The sequence below is a fragment of the Chrysemys picta genome, chromosome 6 (assembly GCF_011386835.1).
Source record: "Chrysemys picta bellii isolate R12L10 chromosome 6, ASM1138683v2, whole genome shotgun sequence".
Classification (NCBI taxonomy): Eukaryota; Metazoa; Chordata; order Testudines; family Emydidae; genus Chrysemys; species Chrysemys picta.
This window is the reverse complement of record NC_088796.1, coordinates 54,850,624-54,873,440: the sequence shown is the minus strand read 5'-3', so window position 1 is coordinate 54,873,440 and position 22,817 is coordinate 54,850,624. Positions and strand designations below refer to the sequence as shown.

General features: G+C 42.2%; 1 protein-coding gene across 2 annotated transcripts; it reads left to right on the top strand.

Annotated features, from left to right (window-relative positions):
• The first annotated feature begins 2,246 nt into the window (after positions 1-2,246).
• CCNH (cyclin H) lies at positions 2,247-21,915 on the top strand. 2 transcript variants are annotated; one of them, XM_005288150.5, is made up of 10 exons: positions 2,247-2,607; positions 3,002-3,124; positions 5,697-5,770; positions 6,068-6,278; positions 7,290-7,453; positions 10,093-10,163; positions 12,241-12,352; positions 13,645-13,705; positions 17,903-17,979; positions 21,704-21,915. In XM_005288150.5, the coding sequence occupies exons 1-9, from the start codon at positions 2,362-2,364 to the stop codon at positions 17,954-17,956; spliced, it is 1,116 nt and encodes a 371-aa protein (XP_005288207.3). In that variant the 5' UTR covers positions 2,247-2,361; the 3' UTR covers positions 17,957-17,979; positions 21,704-21,915. The 2 variants fall into 2 exon arrangements, with proteins under 2 accessions (XP_005288207.3, XP_005288208.3); XM_005288151.4 differs by lacking the exon at positions 17,903-17,979 and having other exon boundaries at positions 2,249-2,607.
• The last annotated feature ends 902 nt before the right edge of the window (positions 21,916-22,817 follow it).

The window sequence follows — 22,817 nt, the reverse complement described above, 5'->3', positions numbered from 1 at the left end:
AATCATGTCAAACCAATTTGATAGCTTTCTTTGATAGGATAACGAGTCTTGTGGATAAGGGAGAAGCTGTGGATGTGGTATACCTAGACATTAGTAAGGCATTTGATATGGTCTCACATGATATTCTTATCAATAAACTAGGCAAATTCAACTTAGATGGGGCTACTATAAGGTGGGTGCATAACTGGCTGGATAACCGTACTCAGAGAGTAGTTATTAATGGTTCCCAATCCTGCTGGAAAGGTATAACAAATGGGGTTTCACAGGGGTCTGTTTTGGGACTGGCTCTGTTCAATATCTTCATAGAAAGCGCGCTTATTAAGTTTGCAGATGATACCAAACTGGGAGGGATTCCAACTGCTTTGGAGGATAGGGTCATAATTCAAAATGATCTGGACAAATTGGAGAAATGGTCTGAGGTAAACAGGATGAAGTTTAATAAAGACAAATGCAAAGTGCTCCACTTAGGAAGGAACAATCAGTTTCACTCATACAGAATGGGAAGAGACTGTCTAGGAAGGAGTACGGCAGAAAGGGATTTAGGGGTTATAGTGGACCACAAGCTAAATATGAGTCAACAGTGTGATGCTGTTGCAAAAAAAGCAAACGTGATTCTGGGATGCATTAACAGGTGTGTTGTGAGCAAGACACGAGAAGTCATTCTTCTGCTCTACTCTGCACTGATTAGGCCTCAACTGGAATATTGTGTCCAGTTCTGGACACCGCATTTCAAGAAAGATGTGGAGAAATTGGACAGGGTACAGAGAAGAGCCACAAGAATGATTCAAGGTCTAGAGAACATGACCTATGAAGGAAGGCTGAAAGAATTGGGTTTGTTTAGTTTGGACATGATAGCAGTTTTCAGGTATCTAAAAGGGTGTCATAAGGAGGAGGGAGAAAACTTGTTCATCTTAGCCTCTAAGGATAGAAGAAGAAGCAATGGTCTTAAACTGCAGCAAGGGAGGTTTAGGTTGGACATAAGGAAAAAGTTCCTAACTGTCAGGGTGATTAAATACTAGAACAAACTGCCTAGAGAGGTTGTGGAATCTCCATCTCTGGAGATATTTAAGAGTAGGTTAGAAAAATGTTTATCAGGGATGGTCTAGACAGTATTTGGTCCTGCCATGAGGGGGGGGACTGGACTCGATGACTTCTCGAGGTCCCTTCCAGCCCTAGAATCTATGAATTTCCATACCTGGTTCAAGCCTTATACAGCATTCCTGCTGCCCCCTGTTCCCTTCTTTCCCAGAGAGACACAACAGACAAAAGGAAAGTTTCTTTCCTCATTTTAAAAAGTTCTAGTCTTCCCATTGGCTCTTTTGGTCACGTGCCCACTTTTTTTTCTTTACCTGGGGAACTTTTTAACCCTTTACAGGTAAAAGCAAGTAAAGAACAGTTACCAAGAGAGATTTTACAGCTATCTGGCTGGATGGGTGTCCATCAAAGGGACTTATCTACCCACTTTATTTATCACAACCCCCATGAGCCTGAGTGAGCTGGAGCGGGCCAGCCACAGGTGTTCAATTGCCGTATAGACATATGTACCCACAGAGTTAGGAGCTTTGATATGGCTGGATGCAACAGATTAATGGGGATTTGAGGCTCAGTAACATTTACAGACTTTTCTCTTTCCTGTGACTTGGTTGCAGATGAGAAAATACTTTTTTATTATTAATAACCATTACTTGTGTGTTGTGTTGTGGTAGTAGCTACAGCTCGTGAAAATTTTCTGACAAAATATATTTTGGTCAAAAATGCTAATGCTAATGGAAAAGTTTAGTGGGGATGTGGTGATTCTGTTTAAACTTTTCTCCCAGTTCACCTGCCTACCTACCTCCTAGGGCCCCAGCAGCCAGCCAGGCTGTTACCAAAGGTCTTTGGGCTGCACAACTTCCTGTCTGGCAAGCAGCTGGGAAGCCAGGACTCTTAGGGTTTCCAACCTCCCCAGCAGCCTGCCAGGTGGGCTGCTGCAGAGCTGCAGCTATGTGGGAAGAATTTTACTGAAATTTGTAAATTTTTCTGGAAACTGATTTTTTTTGGAACTCCCTTTATTCAAACACTAAAAATACAAAAAAAAAATTGCTGGAAGTTATTTCTATTTTCTGTGTAACGAAGCAAACCGCTTTCGCTCCCAATTCCCTACTTTGGGTGTACTGAGCATGCTCACCCGAACTGAGCATGCCCAGTAACCGCTTGCCTCCGGTTAGAGCACGGAACGCTGGGAACTACCGAAACCATTAGCTGTGTCGCTGCACCTCCTGGGAATTGTAGTTTCGCGGGGACTGCAGAGCTTGGTGGGAGAAGAGTTCGACGAGCCGCACTACACGCTTGGATCCGTAGTGCCGCGAGACATGCTGGGATATGTCGGATTTGGATGACGCGCGGGGGGCGGGGCTTGACTTGAGTTTCCCTGGAGTGTCTGTTGGGGTTGGTGGCGTACACACGCCGGGTGCCGGTTGCAGAGCGCTGGGTCGGCTGGCCGCGGTCGGGATGTACCACAGCAGCACGCAGAGGCGGCACTGGACGTTCCGCAGTGAGGAGGAACTGGCCCGCTGCCGAGCCGACGCCAACCGCAAGTTCCGCTGCAAAGCGGTGGCCTGCGGAAAGGTACCGACCGGCCCCGCCGCGTCCCTGCCCAGCCAGAGCCAGCACCTGGGCTCGGGACGGGGACGTCGTCGTCTGGGGGTCGGTCCCGGGGACACCCTAGCTGGGAGCCGGGCGCGAGGGAGCACCGTGACTGCAGCTGTCGGCGAGTCACGGGTGTTCGGCGCGGCTCCCCCCCGGCTGCTGGCCGGCAACAGCTGCGCCAAGCAGCGGGTATGGGCGAGGCCCGGGAGTGTCCCCGGGATCTCGCCGCCCCTCTTGTGGCGGCCCCGGTGCAGGCAGCCTCTGCTGCTGTGCCCCGCGCACGGAGAAGGTCCGCGGCCGGGGCCCGAAGCAGCTGCTGATCCCTCGCTGCAGGCTCCCGCCCCGCGGTGAAATTGCCCGTGTTCTCCCACAGGCTCGGCCGAGCGACTCGCTGCTTATGGAGCCCCGGGAGGAGTTGGCAATCTGTAAATATTATGAGAGGAAACTGCTGGATTTCTGCTCCGTGTTCAAACCTGCTATGCCCAGATCCGTGGTGGTGAGTTGTGTACAATTGATCGGTCTGCCGAAGAGAAGCGTAGGGACGCAGCCTTTCCTTTGCAAACTGCCCCTCTCTTGAGAGACCCACATCTTCAGCACCGTGGGGAGGGCACTGTGGGGGCACTTGCCCCATCTTCCCACATGTTCGGTTTGTGGGGAATAAAAGGACTTGATCCTTACAGCCACCAAAGGAGCAGGAGGTGAAGTGCCCATGGGGCCCTAGACACGTCCCTCATTGTTTTTTTAGGTCTGTGTATTGCAAGCTTTTTTTGTCCTCTGTTTCAGCTGTGGGAGGGTTTTTTCCCTGTTGAGGGTCTGACTTGATTGGCATCATGGATACAGCTATTAGAAGGAATAATCCAGAATCTATCTAATCTATCTTGCTTTTTAATGGGAGTTGAATCCGGCCAGAAAAGTCTCTGGCAGGTTTTTAATCTGCTCTTGCTCAGGTTGACTGTCTCCTGGGGAAAAAGTGCTCTTGCTAGAAGAGAGGGAAACTTACACCTCCCTGAACCAGTTTTAGTGAATCTAGCTCTAGGGCACCTCTTTATATTATTAGATTATTGTATGTAGAGAGCTAGGTTTCATCCTACAAAACCAAAATTTGACAGTAGAAATGAATTGAAGAATGAAAGAAGAAACTCTAAATCTGAATTTCTGTGTAATTCTGGGCTTGACACACTTTAAACCTTTATTATATCATACACTTGTGCTAAATGTGACAAAGGTAAACCCCTGTAGGGTTTATTCTAGAAACGTAGTTGAGTTTTTTGTTTTTTTTATTTTAAAGCATATCTTCTCCAACATCCAGGGCACTGCTTCTCAAATGATAGGCTGAAGCTTTTCATGATTCATAGATGAAATATTCTAAAACTAAACAGTGGAGATAGAGGTTTATGGGGAAAGGAGGCTCATGAGAAAATTTTAGGCTTACACAAGGGATTCAGTGGTATGAAAGGTACTTCTTAGTTTAGAATTAATGACATGTTTTCTAGAATGACTGCTGTCTACCTGCCTACATTTGGAGAAATCTGAACTTCTTCTTACAAATTAACATTTTAGCTAAGCATCTAAAGAAAAATTGAATAGCAATAGAGACATGAAGTAAATAGGAGAAAAAAATATACTGGATTGCATGTCAATGTGTTTTATCAAGATGCTGATGTGAAATGGATAGAGAGGACTAATGGATAGAGAGGACTATCTTGAGCTTTGGGAGATCGGGGTTCAGTTCACTGTTCTGCCACAGACTTCCTATGTGACCCTGGCAAGTCACTTATCTCTAGATCCACAAAGAGATTAAGGCACCTAAATCCAAAATTAGATGCCTCTGACATTCACAAAACTCCTGTTCAGCTGCTGCCTAATCCTTTAGGTGTCCAGTGATCCAAGATGCCAAAGTTTCTGTCGGTATGCATGTGCAGAACTGTTGTGATGCACTGAGCAGCTTTCCACCTTAAGTTTGCTCCCAGTTCTGATGAAATTCTTAAACTAGGTGTTTCTCTGGTTTCTAGGTTTACCTGTTGGGCCCAATTTTCTCAGAGCAGGCCTAATCAGCACAAAAGAGCAAAGGAACAGCTTCAGTGGGAGAGCTTACTCCATTCTAGCAAATAGCCTGGTGGTTAGGGCACTTACCTGTGAGGTGGAAGACCTGGCTTCAAATCCCTGTTCAAAACAGGCATTCCATGAGGCTATTGACTACAGTGGCTGGGGGGCCTGCTGTATGTGAGGTTGTCTTTTGTGAGAGTGCGCTGACCTGGTTTAGGAGCCTAACTCCAGGGGAGAGTTCATGGCTGTGAATCTTGAGCTGAGATAGGTGCCTCCTTCAGTCTCGGTGCCTATGTCCCTTTGAGGGGTGGGACTTAGCTCTTGCCCTTTGCCTCAGTATTTTCCACTGACTAGCTTAGATTGCTCACCACTCAGCTTGCTGGCTTGTAAGGATTTGTTTCTTAGGTGCCTAACTCTCCCCTGCGTTTTATGGGGAGCCTAGGCACCTTATTCAGGGCTGAGGATTCTACTCTCCACTAAAAAAAGAACAGGAGTACTTGTGGCACCTTAGAGACTAACAAATTTATTAGAGCATAAGCTTTCGTGGACTACAGCCCACTTCTGTAGTCCACGAAAGCTTATGCTCTAATAAATTTGTTAGTCTCTAAGGTGCCACAAGTACTCCTGTTCTTTTTGCGGATACAGACTAACACGGCTGCTACTCTGAAATACTCTCCACTAGATTGCTTATGTGTTAAGTATAATATTGCTTTGCCATTAGGTCCTTTTGTGGATCTAGCTCTCTGTGCCTCAGTTCCATGTGTGTACTTACACACCCTATTTATTTTTGTGTGGGCAGGGTGCAAGGTGTAATAATACCTAGCAGAGTTATTGAGGATAAATACGTTAAAGGTGGGGAGGTGCTGGTTTTATGGTGGGTGGGGGTGGGGGCAGATAAGTACCTTAGATAGACTTGCCCCATGGAATGTTGAAATGTCTTTTTAAATGTGTACATTCTGTGTGTTGAACATTACCTATGTGCTGTTTTGCTCAAGTGGCCCTTACTGACTCTTTATATTTAGGGAACAGCTACTATGTACTTCAAACGTTTTTACCTCAATAACTCAGTGATGGAGTATCACCCTCGAATAATAATGTGAGTAATGGGACACTTTGAATCTTACTTTTAATGTTTGTCAATATTGTCATATCAGATAACTTATGAAAGTTCGAGGACATTAAAGAGCCTGGACTTTTACCTGTTTATATAAAACAAGAATCTGAATAATGAAGTTTTGTCACTTTCCTTTGGGGAATAGGTTATTGTATTCTTCAAAACACTTCTTCCTTTCAAAAAGGGGAAATAAAGACTCTGAACCAGAATGTCTGTATATGATAACAGCATGATGCATGCCACAGAACTAAATTATGTTTATTATACTTCTTTTCCAAGGTTAACATGTGCATTCTTGGCATGTAAAGTAGATGAATTTAATGTGTCCAGTGCACAGTTTGTTGGTAACCTTCGAGAGAACCCTACAGGTCAGGAGAAGGCTCTTGAACAGATCTTGGAATATGAATTACTACTTATTCAGCAGCTGAACTTCCATCTTATAGTGCACAACCCTTATAGACCATTTGAGGGATTTTTAATTGATTTGAAGGTAATACTTTAATTACACTCTTTCTCCTCCCTGCACCATTTAAAAACTTGGTACCAAGTTAGGTATTTATTAATATTCTTTAAAATGTTAACTTCATTTTATAATACCATATTTGTTAATATTTCAAAGTATTGTGGCAATTGCCTGGGGGGCCCATTTTGTAGTGGATCAAATATGTGGAGGTTATATGGCTGCTAGTATTTTTTTGGAAAAAAAACTTGGTCACGTGTGTGACTCTTGAATTGAAGGACCACAGTATTACTGTCCATTTTTTTTAACAAGTTAGAACAGCGGTTCTCAAACTGTGGGTCGTGACCCTATTTTAATGGGATCACCAAGGCTGGCATTAGACTTGCTGGTGCCCGGAGCCAAAGCCCAAGCCCCAGTGCCCAGTGTCGGGTCTGAAGCCCAAGGACTTCAGCCCTGAGTGGCAAGGCTCAGGTTACAGGCGTTGGGCCCACTGCCCAGGGTGGCGGGCTCGGGCAGGCTCAGGTCTCAGTCACTCTTCCTGGGGTCATGTAGTAATTTTTGTTGTCAGAGGGGAGTCGCAGTGCAGTGAAGTTTGAGAACCTCTGAGTTAGAATATGCTAGAATAGGGCAGGAGGGAAAGCTCTGTATGACGATTTGTTAACCAGAAGCAGTCTTCGTGTTACAATATTCAGTATACAATAAGTTAGCATGTGTGGGGGAAAATCTCATGAGTCATACACCGAATTTGTGTTCATCTTTTGTCATTCTCTAATGTAAAATGTATCCTAGAAAGTCTTGGTTTTATACTGTAATAAGTGGGAACACATCTGAATTGAAAATCTCTGCTTTATATGTGGTCACTAAACATTGCAGGGTAGCTTTTAGAATAAGATACCCTCTTAAACTTTGTTTTTAAAAATGCCCTTTTGATTCATATGTCTCAAACTTTCATACAGAAGAATAGGAACAATTTTACACTGAGGTCGTGTATCAATAAGATTAAAACACAGCAGAAGTAATGTCTGAATATTTATTTTCTAGACTCGTTATCCATTGCTGGAGAATCCTGAGGTCTTGAGGAAAACAGCTGATGACTTTCTCAGTCGAATAGCTCTGACAGATGCCTACCTTCTGTTTACACCTTCACAGATAGCTCTCACTGCCATCTTATCTAGTGCTTCCAGGGCAGGAATTAATATGGAAAGGTAGACTTTTTTTTTTTTTTTCCAGAGTTATGGCTTAAATGACTGATTTTGCTGCTGGAATTAATTTTTGTTCCAGGTGCTAGATATCTTTATACAGATGTATACCTGTGTATTTGACTCATAGGGAATAAATAGTCTCTGAAACGAGACACTTAACTGGCTGTTTCAAATGGTGAAGTATCACTATTTATTTTTTCTTTTGTTGTTGGAAACAGAATGTTGCACTAGATAAGAAATAGGTGTCTTGTCTTTAATATTCCTCTGAGTCTTTGCTTCCTCCAATCGTATCTCATGTGGCCCAGTTAAAGCACTACAGACTTTCAGCGTGATCCTGAAGGGTCTGAGCATTCTTAATTCTCATTGGCTTCGGTGAGAACTGAAGGTTCTCTTAGCCAGCAGCAGCTAAAAATTACAAGAGCTCTAACCATTGTCTCTGGCTAATATTTCGGCTCCATATACTTGGAAACGAACGAGAGAAACGTGGTTACGAGTATGTCTGCACTGCAGTAAAACAGCTGCAGCTGGCTGTTTCCGTTGCATGGCTACAAAATTGCTGTCTGAATGCTTGGTCTAGAGCTTGGGCTCTGGGACTGAAATTTTAGAGCCCTGTGAGCCAGAGTCAGCTGACATGGGCTAGCTATGGGTATTTTATTGCAGTGTAGACCTATTTTAAGAGCTCTAAAATCTTTAAAGTACTGGCATTGTTTGGCTGATCAATTTCCAATTAAACTGATAGTGGCACTCCATTTGGCAGAAGCTCCCTTGTTGATTTCCATGGTATGTGTCAACTGAAAGTTAAAAGGGGGAGTTTCCAAACAAGATTCAGCAAGTTTTGAAACGTCAGGTGGTAAACTTTAATGGGGGAAGGGGGAAGATTTTTGTAAAACATCTATTAAACCAGGCACTTATTTATAGATATTCTAACAAATGTGGCTACACTGGATACTTATACTAATTGTGTGGCAATTTTCTTTGTCTTATGCCTCATAGTGCCCCTGAGTATGGGGTTATGTCGTAACCTCATACCTTGAATGTGACTACATTTACTGTAATAGCTGCAGGTCAGAACCACTGTAACTCAGAATGCAGAATGGCTTTCACTATACCCCATGTTTGATCACTCATAACTTCCAAAAGTGTCACTCTTTGGACTGTCCATGTTTGAATTCTGTCTTAAAGTGAATCTCTTGTTTTAAGTTTTGAACAAAAAGCAGTTTGAGGAAGAGGAGAATGATGTGGGAGGGGAAAAGTAACTTCCCCTCCCAACCAACGTATAGGTATGGTTTTCTTATACAAACTGATGTGTTTTCCCAGGAAGCACAAAAATGTTTGAATGTTTCCATTTGATAAGCGTGATGTATCCCAGTTTCATGGCCTACAGTAATATTGCGCAGGGCTAGGAGGTCCTGAATTTTAGCGCAATGTCTTTTCCATTGCCTGGCCTTGATTCTCTGCATGTCACCAGATTACTGTTGTGGTAGAGCTAATTTAGTTATACCACCTGTAGAATGGGGTTATAATGCCTACCCACCATTCCTGTAGATGCGGTCTTATGTGATTGCAAAATATTATTGTAGTCCAATAGCATCGGAACTGCTGTAAGTCTTTCCTCTCTACACTAGATTGCTTCCTGCTTCGTTGGTAAATAACTATATTTTGGGCTTTACCTGAATTTTAAGTTAATTCAAACTCTGTTTAAATTCACCTTGTGAGCCCTGTGTTTACATAATATTTATTTACAAGTGCTCTAACTTCTGTCCAGAGACAGTATTAAGAGAAACAAATTGTAGGTTAGAAACTAAATTCCAAAGAGTGACATCCGGGGTATTGGTAATATGAATGGTACTCACGTGGATTTCATTTTCAGTAAAACTGATCTATGCTTTTACTTTCATATACTACAGAGCCTGTCTCTATTTTTGAAGTGTTTTGTTGGACGTTCGAGCATAAACTGTCATTTGATCTGGGACAAAAATGTTATTCCAAAGTGAAAAAAGAAGGGTCATAGTTCATGTGGTGGTCATTCTGAGCTATTTTACAACTTGCCAAACAGAAGCAGATTAAGTTTCAGACTCCTACATTATTGAAACAATATTATTCGCTATTGCCAATAATACCATTGTGATTGGCACAGTAGAAATGCATATATAAACACTATACTTCAAGAATGGATAAGTAGATAAACTGAATGTTTCTCTTTAAGTGATCAGCAATGAAATAGTGACTTTAAAAAACAAACAAACCATCAACATAGACTTGTATCAATACCCCAGTTAGATGAAAGGACACACCTCAGAGCAGATTGCCTACAGATTTGGGAAGATGACTTAGTTTACTTATGAAAGTCTATTTTGCAACATTAAAGGCCATGATGATTTTTAGTAGCAGTTCAGTTTTTAAACCCATCTGCCTCTCTTAATGGTGTTCGATTTAGCTATTTATGCAAGGGAAAAAAATATTTTACTATAGAAAACAAGTTTGTTCAGTCATGTTGCTAACATCATAAAGCTTTAACGGTCAGAGCTTAACACTGTTTGTCATTTACATTAATAACAATGGCACAGCTATGAAGAATGTGTTGAATTAATCATTTATTGTAGTAACTCTAGAATTCCACATTTTTCTTACTTTTTTTGTAGCTATTTATCAGAGTGTCTTGCGCTGAAAGAAAACAGAACATCTCTGTCCCAGTTACTAGATGGAATGAAATGTAAGTAAACATTGTGCTGAGAAGTATGCATTTTTCCCCAAACTAAATATTTAAGAGGTGGCTTTGGAGCAGGTTTGTGTTTACAGACACACCCTACACCAGACACACTGTATACCAATCTTCCTCACTTCAAAATTGTTGCAAGCTTAATAGAAAAAGGGGTCACAAAATGAACTAGTTAGCAGCTTAAAACATTTGAAACCAAATTTTCTATACAAAAAATAAAAATGAAATTAAAATAAGAGTCTAGTAATGATGCACTGAGCCTCAATATTTTTATCTGTAACAAGGTCTTGGGGATTGACCGCACTCTTGAAAAGTGAGAGCATTACTTTTGATATCTGCTGCTGTTGCTACTTGTGAATTTGGGTGAAATATTTTCTTGGTTGCTGTTAACTTAGAAGAAATGCAAGCAATTTGCTTTTACTCATTTTTCAAGTTTGCAGAAACCTGCGGATACTGCTTGTGCCACTAGAGGGTACATTTTCTAAGCTAAATAACTTATAAAAGTTTAATGGTGACCTGTAAAGGTTTCGTCTTTTAAAAGACTCCTCTTGCTTCCTTTTATTAACTGCTTTGTGATATATAAAGAAGGCTTGAAAGGGATTTTAAGCATTTTTTATTTCTGTTTGTTTTTGTCTTAGAAACATCAAAAATGTCAAATCCAGTTTTGCTAGAGAATGCATTGCGTGCCTTGATGCATATTGTTAACTATCACACCTTAATAGAAAGGGGTGGGTGTGTGTGTGTGTGTGTGTGTGTGTGTGTGTGTGTGTGTGTGCGTTGAATCCTTAACAAAGACTTTATCTCCAAAATGTTAGTCATTGATGTTAAGTGTTAAAAACAGTCAAAAGATTTCAGTGATTTTAAAAAGTCCTTCACCTCTCAGTTGCTGAACTTCCAATTTCTTGGCCCTTGTGAGACTGTTATTTCACAAGTGTTTTCCAGACTAGATATTTCTAATGTAAAAAAAATAATGTGAATGAACTTCTTTTCCCTCCCCTTTATTTTTATTTATATATAATAAAAATAAAGGGGAGGGAAAAGAGGTTCATTCACATCATCTTTTTAGATATCTATATATATCAAACTCTCTCCCTCCAGCCATCATATATTTTCATTGGAAACTTGCCTTTAGGCTAGGACACAAGAAAAAATATATATATATATTTTAAAAAAGCAAACATACCAGTGGTACAGAAAACTGGTAATGGTAAAAAATAAGGCCATGTTCTCTCTCTTATGCTTGCTGAAAGATGACTAATTTAGTGTATTTTAACAAGATTGAAACTAATCTTTATTTTTAAGACTTGATATACTTTTTACTTTCTGCACTGTATCAACATTTCCTGATGCTTTCTAGTACAGTAATGCTAGCTCTGCATTATCACTTGGCCTTGAGGAGATCCAGAATCATGATGCCTACTAGTTTCAGTGTAGTTCTTTGCTCTGAGCTTACACTGTATCTTGACACAACTTAGAATAAATCCTCTGACGTAAAGTGACTGTTAAGATTCTTACACATGTAATCTTGGGCTCTCTAAAATTTAAGAGTATTTTCTGGTTTGCCAAGATGAGATTTTGTTTACTAAGCCATTTGAAAGAAGTCTTTTTTTTTTTTTTTTCAAATACCTAATATTTGCTTTGTCAAATAAAAAGATTTTATCTGGTAAACTTTCAATCTAATTAAAATGGTCTGTAGTGCAGTGCATGTACTATTGCAGCTTCTAGATATCTGTTGAAAAGCTTGCTTTGATACCTTCATTAGATTACAAAGGCAAGAGGAGATGGCCCTATTGAAGGGGCCTTCAGATTGTGCCACCAAATTCTTTATAAACTGTTCTGATTTGACTAGATCTTTCCAAAATAGAAATGTGGTTTGAGTCGTATCTTGTGCTTAGTACACTGAAGAGAGTCTAGTCTATTGGACTAAGTCAGGGCTGTGAGGCGGGGCTCTTGAGTTCTAATCATGGCTATGCCACTGACTCTTGGAATAACTTACAAGAACGTTGTGAGAATTAATTAACTTATTGCAACTAATTCATTACTTTGAAAACTTGTGGTGTTACCTCTATAGGCATGAAAAATCTCATAAAGAAATATGAACCACCACGGCCTGAGGAGGTTGCTGTTCTAAAGCAGAAGTTAGAGAAATGTCACAGCTCAGAACTTGCTCTTAATACAAACTTGTAAGTAGAGATTTGGAGCATTAAGGAGTTTTGACTTTCTGCTTTCCTACACTACCAGTTGGAACTATCACTTTCTGCAGTGATATGCTAGCTTTTATAAAATGTTAATTTTCCTTGCACTGTACAATATATTCAGATAAAAATGAAAATTGGTTTAATTTATTAGACTGAATATCGTACTTTTTTATAAAATAAAATGTTTAATGTGCAAAACAATATCACTAACAGTTGCTAAAGTAGGGGCTTGGACTCCAGGGTTCGTTCCCCTTTCTGGCCACTGACTTACCATGGGACCTGAAGCAAATTACCTCTATGTGCCATTTAATCTATCTAAAAATGGTTATTAACAGTTGCCTAAAAGGGTGTAGTTAACAATCTGTTTATCAAGGGCTTAGAGATCCTTTTAATCAAATTTGTGTAAAATATACCGGATATATTCTATCATAAGCCAGTTCATTTATAAGCCGACCCCTCCCCCCCAAGATGGATGAGTAAAAATGGAAAATTTTTGTGACCCGTTCATAAGCCGACCCTATAATTCAGGGGTGAACAAACTTTGGCTCCTGGACCATCAGGATAAGCCGCTGGTGGGCAGAGATGGTTTGTTTACCTTGTATGTCCGCAGGCAGAGAGGTAAACCTAAGTAAACAAAGTGTCCTGGTGCGGCAGCTGCTTACCCTGACGGGCCGGGACAGCAAATGGTGGAGAAATTTTTTGCGGGGGGAGAAGCTGGGGGTCAGGGGAGTAATCCCTGTGACCACCCCACACATGACCCCACCCCTATCCCAGGACCCCCACACTCTCCCCATCCATCCCTTCCCACCTTCTCTGGGGAGGGCCAGGGGAGGCCGTCTCCAGCGGGCTGGGTGGCATGGCTGCAGCCGTCTCCCTTCTGGCTCTGCTGGCTGTGCTGCCTCTCCTTGCTCCCTCTTTTGCAGGGAGGGACTGTGTCCCACTTCTCCCTCTCTATACCTGTTCATAAGCTGACCCCCTTCTCTGATGCTTCCCTTTTTTACTGAAAAAGATCGGCTTATGAATGAAAAAGTCTTTTTGTGCAGATTGTAAAACTATACTATTCCATGTAAGATCTAAGACTTTGCTTTTAGGTAGCAAAGTGAAGTGGCAAGAAACTTCCAGCATTAGTGAAACTCTAACTGCATTTTTTTATTCAAGAAATGTGCAACAGAGATCGAATTTAAAAATGCTAAGGGTAAGGAAGAAAGAGGCTAGTATTGGAGCTGAACTTTCTCTCAAATGTCTAAATATCTTGTATTTTTCTTTGGGGGGGTTAGAAAGAAGAGGAAGGGCTATGAAGATGATGAATATATTACAAAGAAATCTAAAATGGATGAGGTTAGTGGACATGTTGCAGAAGCACTTTTCATATTTTCTCTAATAACAAATTTTATCATTCTTGTTAGTGAATACTGTTAAAACGTTTTGGACATTTTCAGTAGTGAACATTTCACAAGCCAAGCAGTTCAAAAATGGCTATTTAGTATCTGGATGTTTTTACAATAACAGTAAAAACATGTCTCCTAATTTCTTATACATTCTAGCTTATTTCCATCACAACTTCTTATAGAAAGGGTTTGTGGCCATGAGGAATCTCTGTGATCTAAGTTAAAGTGGTAGTCAGTCTGAGAAGGGCTTGACATGGCTTTGTTGTCCATAAGGAGTTGGTGTACTGCTCTTCAACATCTCTCTCCTTTCAGTGTAATATGTTACCCTTTGGTTTTTGCTAGCCTTTACCCTGAGGAGTTAGACCAAGCTCTGGCAAGAATTCTGGTTTGGTAACATTTTAATTTTTTCTTTACACTTGTGGCTTATGCTATTCTTTGAAAGTCTGTCTCATAAATTTAACTGAACAATGCAATAGGAAGAACTACTTTATTCATATGTACAGTTTGAACCCAATAGGATGGAGTAGTTTATTAAACAGCTTCACTGTTGGTTCTAATTACAGTAATTTGTGAGAAGCCAAGTACTGTTTTTTCACTCTTAGGAAATCAGCTAATTTTCAGATTAGATGGTATCTGGAAACTAGCTTCTGAAAATTAGGATGAAGCAGACTGAAACTGGACTGGCTTCACCTAGAAGCTATACCAATTTTTTTTTTTTTTTTTTTCTGGTCAGCATTGCTGACCTTTTCTAGTTCTCACCTGTCCCCAAGATGGGAGCCAACACAAAGTAGATAAGTTACTTAGGAATTCAGTCCAGAAAGTGGGTAGCAAAGGGTGTTGAATGAAGTTCTAGTGGCTTGGAGTACAGAAGGAAAGTAAGGACATACTAAAGGCTAGCTTGTACTACCCTCATTCTTGCAATTTTTTTGTAAATTAGGAGTGACGTAGGGATTTGGGTTTGTTATGGTAGCACTAAGGAACTGCCATATGGGAAAGTAATAGCAGAATGGAGGTAATTGGTCGTTACAAATAGGAGTTGTGGCTTTGTAGAATATATTCAGGGTAGGACCTTGGAAGGGGGTAAACCCTATTGGATAATGCTGCCCCATGCTAACAGATGGGGAAATCACTGCTCTTACTGGATTCTTGTAAGATTAAAGGTCAGAAGGCGGAATGTATTCTGCTTCCACAGCAGTGAAATGCTTAATTGGCTAGATTAAGTGGAATTGAAGAAGTCTGTCATGGTTGAAAATTTAAAGCCTGTTGGGTGAGGTTGACAGTCAAGGTTGTATCCTATAACTAAAATACAGGGCCCTCTAGCAATGTCTGCACATGAACTGCTGTAGCAGTTCAAATGTAGACATTTGCTACAGTGATGGGGAGGGTTCTCCCATTGCTGTAGTTAATCCCCCTCCCTGAAAGGTGGTAACTAGGTCAACAGAAAAATTCTTCCATTGACCTAGTGCGGTCTATGTCAGGAGTTGTGTGGACTTAAGGAGTGTCGTGGGGGTTTTTTTTGTTTTGTTTTAATACACTCCTAAGTGATATTACTGGGGTCTATCTACACTTTTAGTGTAGACCTGCCTCTGTTTCCTATAGTTATTGACTCATAATGGAAGTTAGTGTCTTACCATATTTCATAAACTTGAGCTGTCATTAGTTGTCTCTTAATTTGAGAATTGCTGAAATTAGCCCATGATTTTAAAAAGTGAATGATTTTTAGTGTCCTAGCAAGACACCTTAGAGGGGCCTGGGTCTTGCTGAGCATCCACCCGTTGAAGGCAAGATGTCTTTAGTGGGGCTTCTGAAATTGCCAAACACTCCTGATGATCTTGGCCTTAATTTTCTAACAATATTCCTATACTAAAAACTGCAAAAATTTGTATATTTTTAAAAAGAGCCATTCCATAATGTTACACTTGTTCAAAACTTGTTTTATGGAACAATGGCGCTTGGTAAAATTAAGATTTGGTGTCTTGTCTGTTTTTCACATGCGAAATTTTCTTGAAGAAAAGATGAGAAATGCAAAACAAAATATGAATTAACCATTCTCTTGCTCTGTACCTGTTTAAAACCACGTCTTTAAGAAAACAGAGGCAATTACTACCAGAGAGAAATCACATTGATTCTTTTTTTTCTGACCCATATAAGCTTATTGCTATGCTGTAACCACCACCTGATGGTAGACCTTTAAATAAGAGATCTGCTTCATGATTTCATACATCGCCTGCTTTTCTACTGCAGTGGGTCATGTTTACTTTTTTTGTTGTTTAAATCATAATGTACCCTAGAATACTGATAGCCACCAAGCCTTCAGGTCTAGGGAGGTGGTGCTTTGAGTGATTGTCCACATGTATTCTTCTACTCGTGTGCATGTGCCTCATGCACGTGAACAGATTTTATTTTATTTTATTTATTTGGCAGCAGTGTCTGTTGGAGCCATGTCTCTGTGCTGGATGACCCACTTCTAAAAAGGCAAAGAGGTGCTAGCAAGTTCTTTCAGATGGATTTGAATATCTTTACGTGTGCCAGTTCCTGAATCGCTGGTAGCGGTCGCAGTCGCAGTGCATGAAAGATCCAGGCAGCAGGGACCCCAAAAATAACTTTCAAGAGACATTTTTTAAAAAACTAGAGTAATTTTTCTTCCCAAATCAAGTATGCATTTGTGCATTGTAAATTACCAGGTGCTCTTGTCAGAGTAATTGGGATGAAGTGTTGTATTTGATTGGAAAACCCCCTCAACACATGGATGAAGTGAAGTCCATTGTATCTGAGGGGCAATTGGTAGCTTGTACATCGTTGCAGGTGCCATTATGTGTGTTGGACACTGCAGGCCATTCAGTGGCCTCTTCCATTGCTATGAACAGGGATTCATGGTTACAGTCTCTAGAAATCCTTAAGGAAGTCCAGACAATTGAGGACCTCCTATTTGAAAGTTGTGACCTCTTTAATGCAAGAACGGATGAAGCCCTGCACTCTCTGAAAGATTCAAGAGCCACTCTCCATTCCTTAGTTTATATGCCAGTCTTCAGGAGAAAGCAGGCTAGGTCACAATACTGCTCCAGACAAAAGCTATGTTGTTAGTCCACAAAGATCATAGGAGCTGCAGAGAAAGAAGCAGAGGTTCAAATGCAGAAAACCCTCTGCTGCATTCTCATTTACTGAACTGCCTGCATCAACCTCATGGCATCAAATTTGACTTGCTGACTGCCATACAGAGTTTCTGGAGAATCAGTACCCTTCCTTCAGTTTTTGAGCACTAGAATCTATTACACTAGTGCTGGGTCTTGGAGATCATAAGTGTGGGGTGGTATTCCATTCAATTTTCCAGTTTCTTCCAATCCTCCACTCTTTTCACATCCCTCTTCAGGGACCCCTCATAAGATTCTGCTAAAGCAAGAAAAGTACTCTTCTAAATCTCAGAGAAGTAGAAGTGTCCTTGGAGTTCAGAAGGAAGATGTCTTACTCCCATTTTTTTTCTAATCCTGAAGAAGTAGGGTTAATTTAATTAATTCTAGATTTGAGCTGCCTCCGCAAATTCATCCATTGTTTCACATTCAGGATGGCAACCCCATGTCTCTATAATCCATTCATTAGATCCAAGACAGGTTTGTAGCTCTTGACTTACAAGATGTGTATTTTCATGTATCAATTCACTTGCCACACAAAGACCTCATAGTGCAAGTGGGAGCATCTCACTACCAGTAGCGTCCTTACCCTTTGTGCTGCTGAGAGACCAAGGTATTCAAATTCTTGGCAGTCATGGCAGCTCACCTGAGGCAGCAAGGGATCCAGGTATAGCCTTACCCTGATGACTAGCTAATTCTAGGATGATCACTGCAATAGTTGAACAATTCTGTCTTTTCATCGCACTGGGATTCAGGATCAACGAAGTCCCAGTTATGGTTGCCAACTCAAAGAATAGATTGCAGAGGGCCTGTGTTAGATTACAGATCAGCAAGAGCTTACGGCAAGAGAGGATCCGGACCATAGTGGACCTCACCCACCATTTGTAGGCTCACCTACAGCCATCTTTGAGTGTGCCACAGACTCTTGGGTCATGTGGCTTCCTGCACTTGTTATACAGAATGCCAGACTCCATTTATGTTCCTTGCAAGCCTGTTTGAAATCTGTATCTACCCAACAGACATTGCCAAGGCATGAGGATGCAGGTTCCCTGAGAAGAACTCTCCATTGTTAAGTTGGTGGAAGGATCCTTTCCAGGTATGCAAAGGAATACTGTTTTCTCCACTTCTGCCTAGCAAGGTGCTGGCAACAGATGCCTCCATGTTAGGACGCAGAGCTCATCTAGAGCACCTACAAAACCAAGTCTTCGGAAATCCCAGAGACTCCCCTTCATAAGCATTCTAGAGGTCATAGCTATTCATCTGTTTTCAGCATTTCTTCTTATGTTACATAAACTAACAATCCAGGTGATGATTGACACGTATCAGTGTTCTCTCAACAGAGAGAGCAAGAAGCTACTCAGGGCTAGAGCTGTTGCATTGATCATCAAAGCAGTAGCTCTCTGTCTAACCAGGCTTGCAGAAAGTCTGACCTAACAGACCACCACCTCAGCAAGTAATTAGCATACTAGTATGAATGGACTAATTTTATTCTGCAGAATATCTTCTGTGGGTAGTGGATACCAGGCAGCAGACCTGTTTACTATAAACCAGAACAAATGCCAAATATTTGGCTCAATGTGGGGATGAGAGGGGGTTTGAGCCCAAACTCCCTGTCAGATGCTTTCCTTATCTCATGGACTCTAGGGATAAATGGAATCAGTGGATAGTCACTCTCTAATACTGAGAGTCTAAACAGAACAGTAATGATCATGTTTTAACCTCAGTTTGGCCCAGGCAGTTCTGATATGTGCACCTAATAAACTGATCATCTGGGCCTCCAATAACATTACCTGTCTCACCTGATGTGATCTCAGAGTGGAGGTTCCATCTGATAACATACATGCTGGCTTAACTACCCTGAAGCAAGCTGTTCAGCTGAAGTTTAGAATATATTGATGCAGAGCAGAAAAGACTATGCGGCCCAAATGGAGGAGGAAGTTGGGCAGGTCAACACTACCGGTCTCCCAAAATAGAAGATACTGGGGCTTCTATCCCTAAAGCAGTCATGACAGTCTACTGCTGAACATAGATTTATGGAGTTGATATTCTCTGCATGTCTTCCTATTCAGGGTTACACCATTCTCCTATGCTCCTACTAGATCAGGTCAGACCAGATGATGAGTGATCTCTTCTGGCATTACTAAGGAATCTAGATTTCTCAAGGGCCTTATTCATGGGTTCCCCTGTGCCCCCTCCCCCCCCGTGAGTTCTCCCATCTTCCTAACACCTTAATATAATTTCAGCTGGGTTAATAATAGGCGCTCCTTTTGAGCCCTTAGCAACTTGCCCTATACTGTCTATGAAAACAGCCTTTTTTAGAAGCTATAACATCAGCTCACCGGGCTCATCCACCATATGTGGTGGTCTACAAAGACACTGATCCTCAGGCCTTACCAAAAATCTCAATTTCATTTAAATTTGATGCTTCATCTGCCACTTTTTTCCCCACACTGCTCCAACCACAGGGAAGCTAAACTGCACATCCTTGACAGAACAAAACCTTTAGGGCAGGGGTGGGCAAACTTTTTGGCCCGAGGGTCACATTGGGGTTGCAAAACTGTATGGAGGGCTGCGTAGGGAAGGCTGTGCCTCCCCAAACAGCCTGGCCCCTGCCCTGTATCCGACCCTTTCCACTGACCACCCCCCCCAGGACCCCACCTCCTATCCAACCCCCCCCCCCCCCACTCCCTGTCCCCTGACTGCTCTGACCCCCTATCCACACCCCTGCCCCTTGACAGGCCCCCTGGGACTCCACGCCTATCCAACTCCTCCCCTGTTCCCCTGACCCTTATCCACACCCCCGCCCCCTGACGGACTCCCATGCTTATCCTGACCGCCCCCCAGAACCTCTGCCCCCATCCAACCGCTCCCTGTCCCCTAACTACCCCCTGGCACTACCCGCCCCTTATCCAATACCCCGGCCCCCTTACCATGCTGCTCAGAGCAGCATGTCTGGCAGCCGTGCCGCCCGGTCGGAGCCAGACACGCTGCCGTGCTACTTGGCAGGAACATGCAACCCCGCCACCCAGAGTGCTGGTGGTGTGGGGGCGTGGCAGCGGGGGAGGGGCTGGGAGCCAGCCTCCCAGGCCTGCAGGCTGCAATTTGCCCACCTCTGCTTTAGGAGCTCCTTGATACAGGTAGGGTGAATAGTCAGTCTTTTGGGTGGATATTGCCTGACCTAATGGGCATTTAATTATATTGCATCATGCTCTGAGTTAGCTAGATTAGATCCATCCATGCAGCTTAGAGCCTATTCCCCCTGGGCTCAGGAATCTTCTGCAGCTTTTCTTGGAGAGCATAACAATTTCAAAACTTGCAGAGCAGCTACAAGGGGATCAGTGTACGCTTTCACCCAGGGTTACTTGAGGACTCAGTATCTGATGCCCGTTTTACCAGAGCCATCCTGCAATCGTTATTTAATTAGGATTTCTAGCACCCACCTCTGACTGAGGTTGCTGCTTGATAGTCACTATAAGTGGAATACATGTGGACAATAACTCACAAAGAATGGTTACATACATTTACAGTAATTCTTAAAGGTGTTGTCCACAAGGATTCTACAGCCTGCCTTCTTTCCCTGATTCTATAGTCCTAGATGGAGTCCTGGTCAAGTTGGATTCTGAATTGGCAAAGGAATAGGGAGAAAGTTGAGTCCACTTTGCCTTTTATGTCCTTAGTGAGAGAGGGAGGATATCCAGGGTACAGGGACAGTCCTAATGGACACTGTTGACCAAAATAATCTGATCTCAGGAGTAGGCATACCACATGTGGACACCACCATCAAAACCCCCAGAATTACTGTGAGGGTAAGTATTCATTCTTCCTTTGCTGTGCTTCTATCTGTTGTACTATTCACATACTGTGTTGTACAGAATATGAATACTAACAAAAATAGCCTCTGGGTGTGTAAAACTGTAGTCTCGACAGTGTGGTTCTACACAGTGACAAGAGTGAGTTACACCTTTTTCTGAGGTTGTGGGCATGGTTCAGTATCTTAAAAGGATATAAATTGTCGTAAAAGAAACCTTTTGTGTTAAAAGTACGTTTCCACTTGGTTTTGTGATGTAACAGTTCATCTATGCCATCTAGTCATTGCTTTGTTTATATTTAAACATCAAATTACTACTCCATGTGCTTTGAGAGGTATCACATAGCTACCCCTGTAGTATTTGGAGTCTTTATAGTAGAGCATATACAGTAAAAGCTTTGGTATTCGCCATGTTGGGGGAGTGGGAGGTGCCAGGAAGTAAAAAATTCCAATTAAGAGGGAGGGAGTTTGCGTGCAGGAGGGGACTCGGGGCAGGGGTGCCGGATCTGAGTGGTGAGATGTCCCCGCTGCTCCTAGGCAGAGGTGGCTCCGCAGTTCCCATTGTCCAGGAACCTCAGCCAATGGGAGCTGTGGGGGCGACACCTGCGGGCGGAGGCATTGGACAGAACAGTCTAGCCATGCATCTGCCTAGGAGCAGCAGGGACATCTTCTGGAAGCCGCCCAAGGCAAGTGCTGCCCTGATCCAGCCCCCCCTCCTGCACCCAAACTCCCTTCCAGAGCCTGTGCCCTGAACCCCTCGTGGCCATTCTTCCACCTAAGAGCAGCAGGGACATGTCGCCACTTCTGGGGAGTCATGGGGAGCCAGGTATGGAGCCTGCTGGCCCTGCACCAACTGGCCTATAATTTGGACTTTCAGTGATCAGAAATACTGGTTTATAGAGCTTTCCAGGTGATAAAGTGCTGGATAACACAGCTTTTACTGTACTGTGTATGCTTGTAATAACAAGTGTAAAAGATATTCAACTTGATTCTTTCTTCCCACTCATTTTAGGAAGAATGGACTGATGATGATCTTGTAAATTCACTATAACTTTAAAAGAAGATGGCACCTGGCAGAACTTCAGGAACTACTTGTCATCCACCTACTGCATCATGTTGGATTCTCATTTGTAAAAACTTTCTCTAACAACTTATGGCAGGTTCCCAGTTTGTCATGGGCTACAGAAGAACTGCCTCTTTATAATAAATTGATTTTTCTATATATTTACATTTTTGAAAGAGCATTCTAGAATCAGACATGCACTTTCCTGAAGAGAGATTTTCATGCTTAACTTTTAATCTTGCATGAGCTTTTAATGCATTAACACTTGATGGCAAGTGGGCGATAAAGTATATGCCATGTCTTCTTCTGATTGGCAGCATTACCTGTCAGTTTCTCAGGATCACTAGAAAATCAGAAGTGTACCTCACAATGATGTGCAAGAAAGACCTGTAAAGTCAGGGAAACTGGGCCAATGTCATAGGATACCTACAAGTGCACGTGGTCAGAATTTCTGACAAGTCAGAATACTGAATTCATAAACTAAACATTTTTCAAAGCTGCCCTGGAACTCTGCCTGACAGGCTGCTGGAAAGCCTAGTGGGCTGCTGCAGCATGAAACTCTAGCTCCCCTGCAGGTCCACTGGTTATACTGATAGAGCCTAAAAACACTGGCTCATCCAGCTCCTGTGCAAGGGACCTTTAAGATGCAGGCTCTATTGCCTTTCAGAGAACTTAGGAATTTGGTTTTGCTCCATGTTGGAACAAACTCAAAATTCTGGAAGAGCAGTACCTTTTTTTGCATACTTAAAGATAACTTATCAGTCTGTAATGTCACCATTGATGCACCATACCCTTGTTGAAAAGCAGCAGCACTAAGTGGCCTTTAAGGGTTCAGATACTTATCAACTCAGGTGTACCATGAAACCTGGTTTATTTTAAAAAGAGCCCATGGAGAAATTTGGCAATAGAAAATGGAACATCATGAAATAACTTTTTGAAGGGGGAAACCTTACCCTCCCTTTCAGTTATGGAGCACATAGCTCAGGTCTTTAACTAAAGTCAGGGCAAATATTTATAAATACACCAGTGCTACAGCTGCTTCAGTGCAAACCCTGAGCATAGA